Source organism: Pterocles gutturalis, unplaced genomic scaffold, assembly GCF_000699245.1.
Source record: "Pterocles gutturalis isolate BGI_N339 unplaced genomic scaffold, ASM69924v1 scaffold50245, whole genome shotgun sequence".
Taxonomy (NCBI): Eukaryota; Metazoa; Chordata; class Aves; order Pterocliformes; family Pteroclidae; genus Pterocles; species Pterocles gutturalis.
In genome coordinates, this window is record NW_010142777.1 from 33,712 (window position 1) to 48,155 (window position 14,444).

A 14,444-nucleotide genomic window follows, 5' to 3' on the forward strand; every position below is an offset into this window, starting at 1 on the left:
AAAAGGATCAGAACCTCATGTCCACAAAAGCAGGCTTCCTTACACCCTACACAAGAGCTTAACTCTCAAAATTAAAACCTTTCTCGTTATGTAACAACTACCTAAGGAAACGACAAGGCCTCTCTTCCCTCCAGTCACAGAGAAAAGATGTAGTTCATCAGGATTTTTTCTTTAACTTTCCTATCAGCTGGGTCTGGGAATATTTTCAGAAATTAGTCTCCCTTCCCACTGAGTTCTTACCATGGGAAACAGGCAAGACAGAGTAATGGAAACAGATAAACAAGCACTGCAGCTGATGGCAAAGCTAAGAACTCTCCAAGTGGAACTTACTTTCAAACATTCTTTCATGCCCAATTTGTTCTCAGGAAAACTAGAAATTCGTAAGTTTCTTAAAGAGTACTTGGCCTTCACTAACCATTACAATGAACACTGTTACTCAGGACTGCAATATACTACCTTTGTACAAAAGCTCCATAATGAAGATATAACCTGCCCTAAATATGCTTTCATCCAAATTGTAAGCTCCAATACAGAAGTTCCTACTGGAAGTCACTGCCTAAGAGTAATGCACAAAATGACTTGCAAGAAATTCCTTATGAATGCTACAGAGAGATGTCAAAATAAAGACTATGTAAATTAACACAGTATCACCTAACCATAGAAATACTGAAAATAAAATTTTCACTTACCCAAGTCTGTAAGACGTTTAGGTGACCTGCTTGAAAATCGTTCTGATGACCTCGACCTACGACGGTCAGGTGATCTGCTGTATCTTCTTCTCCCTGAAGACCTTGATCGACGTAGTCGAATTGGTGACCTGCTAGAGCTCCGTCTTCTTCCTCTTGACCTTGATCGCCTTTGACGAATAGGTGTTCGACTCCTGCTCCGTAATCTGAGTGATATTCTACGATCTCTTGAATCTGATCTTCTTCTTCTTCTGTCAGTAGATCTTGATCTATTTCTCTGAGATCTCTTACGCCTGTCTCTTGATAAAGAACGCCGCCTTCTTGAGGCTGACCTTGACCTACTCCTCCTTCTGTGCCTTGAACGTGACAACGAGCTAGACCGAGAGCGACGATTAGATTTTGATCTTGACGCTCTTCTCCGTGTTACTGATCTGGAGCGGTTCCGTCTAGAGCGAGATTCCGTATCATATCTCTGGGATCTGCGTTGAGAAGATCTAGAGCGTCTGCTTCTAGACCTCCGTGAAGATTCTTTGTCTGTTGCTTTTTCAACAGATTTGGATCGACTCCTTTGGTGAGCAGTGGATCTGGAGCGCCTACGTCTAGACCTCCGTGAAGACTCTTTGTCTGCTGTTTTTTCAACAGAAGTTGATTGACTCCTTTGACGAGCAGTGGACCTGGAGCGTCTACGTCTAGACCTCCGTGAAGATTCTTTGTCTGCTGCTTTTTCAACAGATGTGGATCGACTCTTTTGGCGAGTAGGAGATTTTGAGCGTCTGCTTATAGATCTACATGAAGACTCTTTGTCAGACATTTTATCAACAGATTTGGATCTAGATTTTTCACGTTCAGAAGACTCAGAACACCTACTTTCAGGTATAAAGGAAGAGTCCTGTTCCTCAGATGTCTCAAGAGGCATGGAATCCTGTTTATCTTCATCTGCCAAAGAGGGCTCTGCATCCTCACCCTCTTCGCCAGTGGTAGACCTTGACTCATGCTCGTCTGAGGATGTCGAGTCTCTTCGTTCAGCTCTCAGTGAGGGCTCCGCATCATCTACTTCCTCACCAGTGGTAGACCTCGATTCACGCCCATCAGGGGATGTGGAACGTCTGTGTTCAGCTGTCAAAGAGGGTTCCATATCCTCTACTTCTTCACCGGTGGTAGACCTTGACTCATGCTCATCCGATGATGTGGAATCTCTTCGTTCAGCTGTCAAGGAGGGTTCCATATCCTCCACATCTTCACCAGTGGTAGACCTCGACTCATGTTCATCTGAGGATGTGGAGTCTCTTCGTTCAGCTCTCAAGGAGGGCTCTGCATCATCTACTTCTTCACCAGTGGTTGACCTTGACTCACGTCCATCAGGAGACACAGAACGTCTATGTTGAGCTGTCAAAGAGAGTTCCATATCCTCTACTTCTTCACCAGCTGTAGACCTTGACTCATGATCATCAGAGGATGTGGAGTGCCTACGTTCAGCTGTCAAAGAGGGCTCCCCATCTTCTATATCTTCACCAGTGGTAGACCTTGACTCGTGGTCATCAGAGGATGTGGAGTCTCTTCGTTCAGCTACCAAGGAGGGTTCTGCATCCTCCACCTCTTCCCCAGTGGTAGACCTTGACTCATGCTCATCAGAGGACACAGAGCATCTACGGTCTGTTGTCAAAGGCTGCTCCAGATACTCTGCTTCTTCACCAATGCTAGATCTTGACTCATGCTCATCAGGGGACGTGGAGCGTCTATGTTCAGATGTCAAAGAGGGCTCCAGATCATCCATTTCTTCATCTATGGTAGATTTCTGGTCATGGCCCTCAGGGGACACAGATCGTCTATGTTCAGAAGTTAAAGAGGACTCTAGACCCTCCTCCTCTATGTGAGATTTCACCTCATGATCTTCCTGATATGAGGATGTGGAATGTCTACGTTCAGATATCAAAGAGGGCTCTAGATCCCCTGTTTCTTCATCAGGGACAGATTTCACACTGTAGCCATCGGGGGACATGGAGCACCCACCTTCAGGCATTAAAGAAAGCATTGCATCATCATTTTTTTCAACAGGGATGGATTTAAAGTCACTGTCATCAGGGGACACGGAGGCTCTATCATTTAGTGTCACAGGTTCGAGACTGCCTACTTTTTCAACAGTGGCGGCTCTCAACTCCTGGCCATCAGGGTATGCTACATGTTCATTTTCAGGTGTTGGAGAAAACTCTCGCACATCTGCTTTTTGAACAGGGGTAAATCTCACCTCCTGGCTCTCAAAAGACAAAACATTGTAATTTTCAGATGTCAAAGAAGGATCAATATCCACTGTTTTCTCAGCGTGAGTCAGTCTTGATTCATACTCTACAGGGGACAGAACATGTTCATTTTCCGATGTCAGAGGTTCCTTAGCCTCTACCTTTTCAGCAGGGCTAGACTGCAGCTCCCGATCTTCAGGGGACATGGCACATTCACCTTCAGACAAAGACAACTCCTGCACCTCTGTTTTTCCAACACCAGTTGACTGCAACTCCTGGCTGTCAGTGGATGTTGAACTTTCACTTTCAGATGTTTCAGAAGGTTCCTCTATTTCTTCTTTTTCAACAGGACTGGATCTCAAGTCATGGCCTTCATGGGACGCATCATACTCATTTTCGTACAGCGAAGAACACTCCCGCACCTCTGTTTTTTCAGTAAGAGCAGAGACCTCCTGCTCTTCAGGGGATGCAGCATATTGACTGTCTGGTACTAGTGAAGGCTCCTGCACCACCATTTTTTCAGCAAGAGTAGACTGCAATCCTTGGCTTTCAGCAAAGATAGTATATTTGCTGTCAGATGTTAGAGAAGACTCTTGCACCTCTTTTTCAGCAGGGCTGGCTGTCATCTCCTGCCTCTCAGGAGGAACAGCATATTCATTTTCAGACAGTAGAGAACACTCCTGTACCTCTGTTTTTTCAGCAAGGGAAGATGGCAATTCGTGATCTTCAGAAGACACAGTATATTCATTGTCAGGTACTACAGAAGCCTCCTGCATCTCTACCTTTTCAGGAGAGCTAGATCTTAACTCCTGGCCCTCCCAAGATACAGCATATTCATTTTCAGACGTCAGAGCAAGCTCTTGCACTTCTAACTTTTCAACGGGGGGTGACCGCAACTGCTGGCCCTCAATGGACACTGAACATCTTTCTTCAGACATCTGATAAAGTTCCCGCATCTCCGTTTTTTCAGCCGGGGTTGATGCCAAATCTGGACCGTCAAGCCCTACTGTGTATTCATTTTCAGACATTTGAGAAGGCTCCTCTACCTCAGCTTTTTCAAAAGGGGTGGATGTCAACTCACGATTATCAGAGGAAATAGAACATCTGCTTTCCAGTATCAGAGGTGGCTCCTGCACCTGTATTTCTTCATCATAGGCAGATCTCAACTTATGGCCATCAGGGGATGCAATGCATTTCAGTTCAGATGACTTTCGCACCTCTACTTCTTCAGCAGAGATAGGTCTCAGTTCATTACTATCAGGCAACAGCAAAAGCCCCCTTTCAGACGTCAGAGAAGTCACTGGGGCATGTAGTTTTTCAGTAGGTGTGCTTACTGATTCACAAGCATTAGCAAACCTGGAGAACCCACTTTCCAGTGGAAGAGGGTGCTTCTGTATCTCCATTTTCTCCACTGCAGTGGATGTCAATTCATAGCCTTCAGGGAAGACAGAACATTTAAGCTCAGATACCAGTGACAGTTCTGCACCTTCTGTTTTCTCTACGTAATTGTGTTTCGATTTATGGCCATCATGGCACGCAGGAATTCCACTTTCAGACATCAAGAAAGATCCTGTACCCTCTATTTTTCCAGCAGGCAGGTATCTCTGCTCATGCACGTCAGGAGATTCGGAGCAGTCAACTTCAAGTATTTGGGAAAATGTCAGACCATCTAAATCTTTGTCTACAGATGATCTTGACTCATGGACTTCAGAAGACTTGCAGCTTTGTCCTACAGTTGTCAGTACAACTTCCTGCACTTTTTCAGAAGATGCTGAAATGAGGTCATCTGAGATCTCAACAGGACCACACTGAGACATCAGGGATACATCTGGCACCTTGACTTTTTCAACAGATAAAGATCTTTCTTCATTTCCACCAGGTGACTTGAAGGATCCACCTTCAGACATCAATGGAACCTCCTCTACCTGTGCAGGAAAGCTGGATCCTGATTCGTGTCTATCAGGAGACTTGAAGCATCCACTGTCTGGAGCCAGAGAAGGCTCCTGCATCTGGCCCTTTTCAATAGGCAAGGAGGCTGACTCACAGACATCAGGGAACACAGAACATGTAACTTCAGGTGTCAGAAAATATTTTTGAACCTCTACTGTTCCAAAAGATGTTGATCTTGACTCAGGGCTGTCAGTCAACTTGGAAGACTCGCTTTCAGGTACTTGCAAAAAATTCTGAAGCTCTGGTTTTTCAACAGGGATATGTCTCAATTCATGACCATCAGACAAGTCAGAGAGTATGCTTTCAGACATCAGAGAAGACCCCTGTATACCTGTTTTTCCAGAGGATGAGATTGTCTTACAGTCATCAGAAGATACACAGCATCCACTTTCCAGCGTCAGAAGAGGCGCTGGACCCTCCATGTCTTTGAGAGAGGTAGATCTTGACCCATCTTCATGGGATGTGGAGAGATTAAATTCTGTTACCGAAGTAGTTTCTAGATCTCCTCTTTTTTCAACAGATGAGGATCTTGACTTGGGTGTGGAATATGTAAGTTCAGGTAGCGATGAAGACTCCAGAGCCACTGCTTTTTCAGATGATCCATTTTCAGACGTCACAGAAAGCTCTGAAACCTGTGTTTTTTCAACAGGCACGGATCTCAATTCCTGGTCATCTGTGGTTTTGGAGCTATCAAGTTCAGACATCACAGAAGGCTCCACATCCACTGTTTTTTCAACAGATGAGGAGCTTTTCTCAAGACTATCAACAGTTTTGGAATATCCACTTTCAGATACGGGTGGCAGCTCTGGTCCATTTACTCCTTCAACAGACAAAGCTACTGTCATGGGACCATTAGATGATTTGGAGGAGCTCCCTTCACTTGCAAATGAAGGTTCAGGAGCATCTACTTTTTCAAGACCTTTGGTTGACTCTTTAAGTTCAGAAGAATCCACATCCTTGCTACTGGACTTCACTGAGGATAACTTACTCTCTCTTTTTTCTGTAGATTTGGACCTTGACTTAACACTATCAGAGGACTTGGAACGTTTCCGTTTGGATTTTTTTGAAGATTCCTTGCGCTTTTTTTCAACAGACCTAGACCTAGACTTGTAACGTTCAGAAGATTTTGAGCGGCGACGCTTAGATTTTCGTGAGGACTCTTTCTTTTTTTCCACTGATTTGGATCTAGACTTGTAACAGTCAGAGGATTTTGATCGCTGACGCTTAGACTTCCTAGATGATTGCTTTCGATCTCTTTTTTCTACAGATCTGGATCTAGACTTGTAACGGTCAGAGGACTTTGAGCGCTGACGTTTAGACCTCCGCAGAGACGCCTTCCGACCTCTCTTCTCAACAGATCTTGACCTAGATTTCGAACGGTCAGAGGAACCAGACCCTCTATGTCTGAACCTCCATGAATATTCTTTGCCCCCTCTCTTTTCTGAAGACCTGGATCTAGATTTAGAACGGTCAGAGGACCCAGAATGTCTGCGACGGGATCTCCAGGAGGACAGCCTGCTCTTTTCCACTGACCTAGACTTAGACCTGTAACGGTCAGAAGATCTGGAACGTCTGCGCCCAGACCTTCGGGAGGACAGTCGCTTTTCCACTGACCTAGACTTAGACCTGTAACGGTCAGAAGATCTGGAACGTCTGCGCCCAGACCTTCGGGAGGACAGTCGCTTTTCCACTGACCTAGACTTAGACCTGTAGCGGTCAGAAGACCTAGAACGTCTGCGCCCAGATCTTCGAGAGGACAGTCGCTTTTCCACTGACCTGGACTTAGATCTGTAGCGGTCAGAAGACCTGGAACGTCTGCGCCCAGACCTTCGGGAGGACAGTCGCTTTTCCACTGACCTGGACTTAGATCTGTAGCGGTCAGAAGACCTGGAACGTCTACGCCTGGACCTTCGGGAGGACAGTCGCTTTTCCACTGATCTGGATTTAGATCTGTAGTGGTCAGACGACCTGGACCGTCTACGTCTGGATCTCCCGGAGGATAATCTGCTCCCTCTCTTTTCTGCTGATCGGGATTTAGACCTGTAACGGTCAGATGACCTGGAATGTCTGCGCCTGGACCTCCGGGAAGACACTCTTCTTTCTCTCTTTTCCACAGATCGGGATCTAGATTTGGAATGCTTTTTTCTGGAATCTGAATAGTTTCTGCTCCTAGAACGTGCTCTTTTAGAAGTCAAACGCCTGGAAGTAGAACGTGACCTTGACTTTTTCTTCCGCTTCCTAGACCTGGATTGAGACTTGGAGTGACTCCTTTTTTGTTTCTTTGCATCATGTTTTTTATCACTGCTTCTATGGCTGCTTTTTTCCCTAACTTTCTCAAGTCTCATCAGAGTCTCCCTCATTCGTGCCGCAACATCGGGTTGCACATCAGATGTTTCTGAATCTCTTTTCTCTGACTCCTGTTCTGGAGTTGTTTCTTTCACAGCCTCAGCCTCCAGAATGCCTTCTGATTTGCTTGCCTCTGCTGCTAGTACTGGAACTGCTTCTGTAGCAGTCTCGGGTACTGGAGCTGCTTCTGAATCTTTTGTCTCTGTCTCCAACCCCACAGCTGTTTCTGCATCTTTCCGCTCTACAAGAGCCTCGGGAAGAGGAGCTGTTTCCAAATCTTGTGTTTCTGCCACACGAGCTGGAGCTGCTTCCAACTGTTTTGTGTCTCTGATTATTTCAGATTCAGGAGTCTCTGCTGAATCTTTTTCATCTGCTGCATGTGAAGAATGGAAAACTGTTTCTGCTATGAAAGGCTCAGATGCTTGAGCTTGCTCTGCATCTTTCTTCTCAGCCAGCATCTCACATTCCTGAGCTTGACCTGGAACTCTCACATCCTTCATTTGTTGACCCTGCACCTTTTCTGCATATTGTACTTCTGCTGCCATCCCACATTCCAGCTTTGTTTCCAGATCTTTCATGTCCCCTGGTTTTGGAACTGCTTCAGATGATTTCATTTCAGCAGTACTCAGGATTTCTGGAGCCTCGTCTGTACTCTTCCATTCTGCAGCAGGTTTTGTTTCTAGAACTGCTTGCAGGTCCTCTTGCTTTTCAGCGTGCGAAGATTCTGCAACTGCTTCTGAAGCATCCTCTAAAACATTCACTGCCCCCACATTTCCAGACTTTTGGGAAGTTTCCAAACCTTGGATATCCATGTGTACCTCAGGCTCTTCGACTGTTTCAGCACCTTTTACCTCTGCTGTTGCAGACTCTTTCATACTCTCCAACAACCTCACCTCTCTAGCTTCTGATGCTGGCTCCAAACACGTTGCTTCCATTGCTTTCTCCATTTCTGAAGCTTCTTCCACATCTTTTAAATTTATAAGCGAGGGCTCATTTTTTTGTGTGCTTGTCCTTCTTGTTGCAATTATATATTCTACAGTAGGTCCCTGAGTTCTCACATCTGTCAAAATATTAGATTCCAAAGTTTCTTTCAAGTTTCTCATTTCTGTTACTGTTTCTGATGCCACAGTTTTTTCTCCACCTCTGGGCAAAGTCTCTAATACTGCTTCTGAATGACCTTGTACATATTTTGAACTTGTTTCTAAAGTTTGCACCACCGCTGTTTGCACAGGTTCTAGTATTGCTTCTTTGCTCCTTGCCTCTGCTTTGTTTGGATCTTCTGGAGCAACTTCAGAATGCCTTGATTCTCTAACCACCTCAGATGCCAATGTCCTTCCCAAGCCTTGCATTAGTGACTTTGTTTCAGATCCCACAACCATTTCCACATCTTTCAGCTGCGTTAAGTGCGAAGTTTTCGATCGCGCTTCCACAACTGCCTCAGCTTCCGACAAGCTGTCTAAGCCTCTTACTTCTACAGTGGCATAACTGGTAGCTAGTTCAGAATCCGTTATCTCCCCTAACACCTCAGTTTGTGAGGTTCTTGCACACGTCATGACCTCAGACTGTGAAATGATGGAACTCTCTGTTTTGCTTGCACCAACAGGTCCTGCAACTGTTTCTGCATGTTTCGGTTCTCCCTCTGCCATGGTTTTCAAATGCATCATAAAAAACTAACTGGTCCCATGGTTACACATGCAGCCAGAGATTCACGAGTCCTTTGTGACCTTTCTTCTAAAGCAAGAAGTCCTGGACTTGCTTCCAAGACTTTGCTACCCATTTTGGCTTCAGAACACACGTTTCCTCCTAAGCCCCTTGCCACTCCAAGGGTTCCAGGCTGCAAGACTGCTTCCAAAGCTTGTATCTTTGCTGTACCTACAGATGCTGGATCTCCTAAATCTCTTGCACCTTTCATGTGTAGGTGTGATGAAGACATCTTTATTTCTGTCCCAGCTCTGTCAAGGTCTGCTTGTGAATCTTTCCTTTCTGTCTCTGCTATATGTCCTATAGCTGTTCCCAAACTTTTCACTGGTCTCACAACTTTCATAGCTGTTGAATCTAGTGCAGCTCCTAAACCTCTGGCCGCAGTCCCACAATGCACAGATTCTTCTGAAGCTTTCACACCTTCCATTTGCAAAGAGAGTGAAGCCGTTTTCAAAGGCTTTGCTTCCACCACGGCCACTTGACTTAGGACTCCTCCTGGACCTCTAATGTCTTCTTTCTGCAAAGACAGGGGAGCTGCTTCCAAACCTCTCACAATTAATTCACTCTCAGATCTTGATTCTCTCAGCTCCTTTGGTTGTCTCAGTAATGAGGTACCTTCTGAATCTTTTGCCTCTGTTACAGCTACACGCTTGAGAATAGATTCTGAAATGTTTGAAGCATTAGTATTTTCCAATTGCAGAGTAGCTTGACTTGTTTCTTGACCTTTTACTCCTGGTAGTGCTGCAACTTCCATGGGTGCTCGTTGACCTTTAAAACCCTCCATCATCTGGATTTCTGGAGTCGTTTGGGGAACGAAGGTCTGCACAACCGCTACGGGTTCTAAAGTCGCTCTTAAACCTTTTGCCTCTGCAACCACATTCACATCTATCAATTCTGCTGGAAGTGCAGATTCCTGGTTTCCATCCACACTTTTTGTTTCTGTCAAGACTTTACGTTGTAGCAACACTCCTGATGCATTCAGTGCTGTTGCAGGATCAGTGGTACCTTCCACATCTTTGACTACTTCAGCTTGCAGACATTCTTGTGCTGCTTTGACATCTTTCGCTATCACACCCACAGGTTCCATCGTTTCCAAAGTTTTGGGCTTTACTACAGCAATTGGCTGCAGAGTTTCTTCCAAGGCTTTCGCACTTGTCATACACGCAGAGCTTCTAGTTGGTTCAATATCCTTCACTTTTGCAACAGCTCCTGGTCCCAAGTGCACCTGGCTCACAGCAGTTGCTGCAGCTATTTGAAAACAATGTTTCAAAGGTCCATGCGCCTTCAAGACACTTGAGCCCTCCACAGGGCTGCACTGCATCACTCTCAAATTATCAGATATAATTGAGGGCCTCAAGGCTGGCTCCAAAGTTCTGCTCACACCCCCTAATTCCAAAGATCTTTCCACATTTTTAACATGTCCCATATGCAGAGATTTTTCAGATGCTTCTGGAATTTTCACTTCTTCCATGGCCACAGACATATGAGCTACCTTCACAGTATTCAGATCTGCCTGATCTGCAGATTTAGGAACTGCTGTCACATCACTTGTCAAAGACACAGATTCTGAAGCTGCTTCTAACTTTTTTGCTTTCCCCTGTGCCACAGATTGTAGAGATGCTTCCGAATATTTCAACACGTCCATGGTCTCAGACTCAAGAGCTGTATCCAAAGCTTTTACTTCTCCAGTGCCTTTAGATTTCAAAATAACTTCTGAACCTTTTGGTGCTTCTATTACTTCTGAAGCTAAAGTTGCTGCTAAATCTTTATGAATTTCAGATGTATTGGCAACTCCAAATGGGATGCTAGACAAAGTGTCATTTCCAGTATCAACAAGAACACTCTTTTCACTTGCATTAATAGCTATAGGATAAATATTCTCATGGGACGGTTTAATTTGTTCTTCTCTAGTGCAAATTTGAGTTATACTAGCATTTCCTCGTATATCAGATTGGCTGCCTTCTAAATTAAATGGAGGATTTGTTGCACACAAAGTCCCCTTTTCACTTACAAGATTTTCTGTAGATTGCTGAGAATCAGTTATTGAATGAGAAACAAGCCCTAAAGCTTGCCTATCAACCTCCTCACCTACTTTCAAGCACAGTTCTTCTGGCTGCACATGGACAGCCAGATTTGCATCTCCAGATCCTCCATGCTGTACACTCAATTTGGAGCTTGATTTCTCTGGCATCAAGTGAGAAGCAAGCTGCAAGTCTGCTTGTTCTCCATGACGTGTACTCAACTTTGACTCCTTCGGCTGCTTTTTATGCTTTTTCTCTTTCTTCCTTTTCTTCTTCTTTTTCTTCTTCTTCTTGCTTTTGTGTTTCTTGTTCTTCTTGGATTTTTTCCTAGGAATTTCATCTTCAGCAGTAGAGCTTCTTTTTGTAGACTTTGTACTATTTTTCACGGTATTTTTGTCTACATCTAGAAAAAAAATATATTTTCCTTGTAAATGTTATTAAAACTACATTTTCAAAATTCTCTTAGGCTAGTGACCAAGTAAATGAACACAAGTACAAAAAACTTAAACCTGAAACCCATGCCTTCTTCACTAAACTACCATATACAAATAGCACTCACTCCCTTTTCAACCCTTTCACCCTTCCCCTCAGGAGTCAGTTCACACAAAAGTAAGTAATTCTTCTTTCAAAAGGTTAACAAACCTTCTTGGTCAGTAACGCAGTTCCAGTGGGAACACAACTCTTTCCAAGAAGTAATGGGATATACTTCCACCTATATTCAACTGGGCAGTGCATTCTTCCAGAAGGCTGGAGACATGCTTTTAAACTACATCAAGCTGCACATGGAAGTGAAACAAGAATGCCCATTTTCCAGGCAAATTATTTAAGTGTTGGTATGCTCACTGTATAAAACATGGCCAGTCCATTATTCCCTACTATAATTTAACTTGCGAGGGAGCCCAGTAGTGTTAGAAATTATACAGGCACACTTACTGAGTTCCTTATTGACTAAGTTCTTCAAACTTGGGGAAACAGCATCTACTTCCCCAACCCCAAACAAGCTTTAAGGCACTGCAGGCAACAAGCTGTTCAGACTGGACTGCAGTTGCCACAAGCAACTGCAAACCTGCAAGTACCTAATAGAGCTTTTGCTTCAAACAGGAAAGTAACTAACAAACTCAGGTGGCTGCAGGGATAAGCAGTCACTGAGGGGGGAAGAAAAGAAGACGACTGAGGTTTCGATCACCTTTCTTCAACTCCATACCTCATTTCCCTCTGAATTTAACATGTTAGGTTCTGAATCTTCTTTGGATCTAGTGCTATGTTTTCATGAGGAAGGCATTTCTATTAAAGGCAACTTGTTATAATTTCTGTTAAATATGAGCTATATATTCAAGTCTGCTTGTGTGTTATCTTTAATGATTATATTTCTACTGGCCAGTGCCACAATATGGATTCTCCAGTTATAATGTGGCTGTGATTACACAGCATACTCCGAGTAAACAATGTAAAATCATTCAAAAAGTACTGGTAATTGCAATACCATTAAATGAACACAACTTAACATTCCATAAACAAGCATCTTGGGTAGTTTTAAGCACACACATTTTTACAGAATAAACAGCTTAACAAAAAATAGTGTTTCCACCAACACTGCTGTGAATGCAATGAAAGAGGACAATGAAGCACAGTCAAATGACCTTTCCTACATAGGATTTTCAGATAATCTCTGTTGCCCAACAGCAACATTAACTCCTTTCCAGATATGAACAGTGGGAATGTTTACCACAGGTTAAGTTTATTAACTTCCAGATTAATACGTCTCACTATTTATTACCCTGTTATCATCTGTTAGCTGGCCTCATTCTTCCATGACAGAATAACACAAATTAAAAAAAAAAAAAAAAAAATGTCAGCCTAAAGCGCTGCTTGTACAGTGTAAGTGAAAGACTGTTGAAAATTTTCAAGGTAAACAACCAACTGCGCATAAAGGAAATAAAAAGCAATTCCAAAACCTTGCGAAGAGAATCTCTGAAATAAGCAATTTTCTACACTGCCTCTTAAAAAAAAAAATTGACACTGGAACTATACTTACCAAGCACAGAGAAGTCACCTGTGTTTCAACTCCAAAAACTTAGAAATGCAATAATTAGAGCCTTCATCTCACTAACTCTCCTGATTCAGAAACTTTACAGAAAAGACTAGGGATATTCATATGCAACTTTTTGTCATAATAAACCCAGTAATTTATTGCAGTTACGAGATTACTACATAAAAACTTCTTAACCTTTGGAAGATTGCAGTCTGAGTATCTACATTTTAAAGGTAAGTGCATTATTTATTTTAAAAAAACAAAGCATGTTACTCTGACAGAACAGTTAATCATACAGTTCTGAATTCCAATAATTTTTTTAGAAATAATCTTGCAAATGAATCCCAAACAACAGAACAGTGCTTCTAAGCATCAGTACCAGCTTCATTAGTAAGAGCTGCTCAGAGACCCTGAAGTAGGAATATACAAAATAAAGTGCAATATAAGGATATTGCTTAACTTTTTAGCATTATTTGATGGAGAGAAAAAAAAAATAACTTTTTCACACACTAAGTAATGCTTTCATGTAATAGTTAGCTTCAATTTTTAAATTATTTCTCTATCCATCTACTGTTGTAAATCACAGTAGCCAAAAAAAACTTAACAAACACTACAATAAACATACAACTTGTCCTCGGTAAGAGGAGCAGTACTGAAAAGTACTTTTTCATCTCTGTAAAACTGATTCAATTTTAAGCTCTATGACAACCTTCTTATATATGAACATATTTGCCAAATGTGTTTTCATTTACCTGATTTGCACTGCAGCTCTGTATCAAGGGCTCCAGAGAGCACTTCCTCTATTTTCTGCACTATCTGATCATTCTGACGACTCCCAGCACCAGCAACAGTGTCATCTGAAGGGTCGGCTTGCTCAGCTGGGATTGTGTCACCATTGGGCTGGCCTTCTACCTTTCCACTAACCAAAAAAATATCAATATAATACAAACAATGTTGAGCTTTTTTTTACTTTTTTTAATTCATAAGCATTTATTATACTCAACCCTTCAAAACAGTATTTTAGCCTCCTGAAGAAGCCATGCTTTCAGCAAAACATCTACTTTTTGATTAAGTTTCACTTATTCACAACAGAACACATTGTGACAATTGACTATTAGGCACAAGGAAGGAAAACATGTTCTCGAATGTGCCACAGTCCCCATGCTTTATGTAAGAACTTGTATAGGTTCCCCTCACAAAATAAGCACCCATCACTCTTCTCCAGCACATTATGCTTACTTTGCAAGACAAGGCTGGGAAAAACTAGGCGAGCTTAAATGCAGTACGGCCACCACGACAAACCGCACAGACGTTCGCCCCTTCCCCTCTTGCCGCGACACAAGAGCCCAACACGGGAAATCAGTGAGTGAAAACGGGAGCGCGCTCGCCAGGAGACAACGTGTGCGAAAGCCCGCCCTTCCCCCCTCCACCCCTCCGCCGTGTTTTCGCTCAAGGCACTCGTAAGGGCGCG

General features: G+C 43.3%; 1 protein-coding gene across 1 annotated transcript in view; it reads right to left on the reverse strand.

Moving 5' to 3' along the window:
• Positions 1-13,892, reverse strand: part of SON (SON DNA binding protein) — a gene marked incomplete at its 5' end in the record, with an annotated part of 37,284 nt that extends 23,392 nt beyond the window's left edge. The window contains 3 exons of the mRNA XM_010084483.1: positions 690-8,858; positions 8,930-11,344; positions 13,726-13,892. Coding sequence (XP_010082785.1) covers positions 690-8,858; positions 8,930-11,344; positions 13,726-13,892 — 10,751 coding nt within the window. The remainder of the gene's footprint in view (positions 1-689; positions 8,859-8,929; positions 11,345-13,725) is intronic.
• Positions 13,893-14,444: the final 552 nt, after the last annotated feature.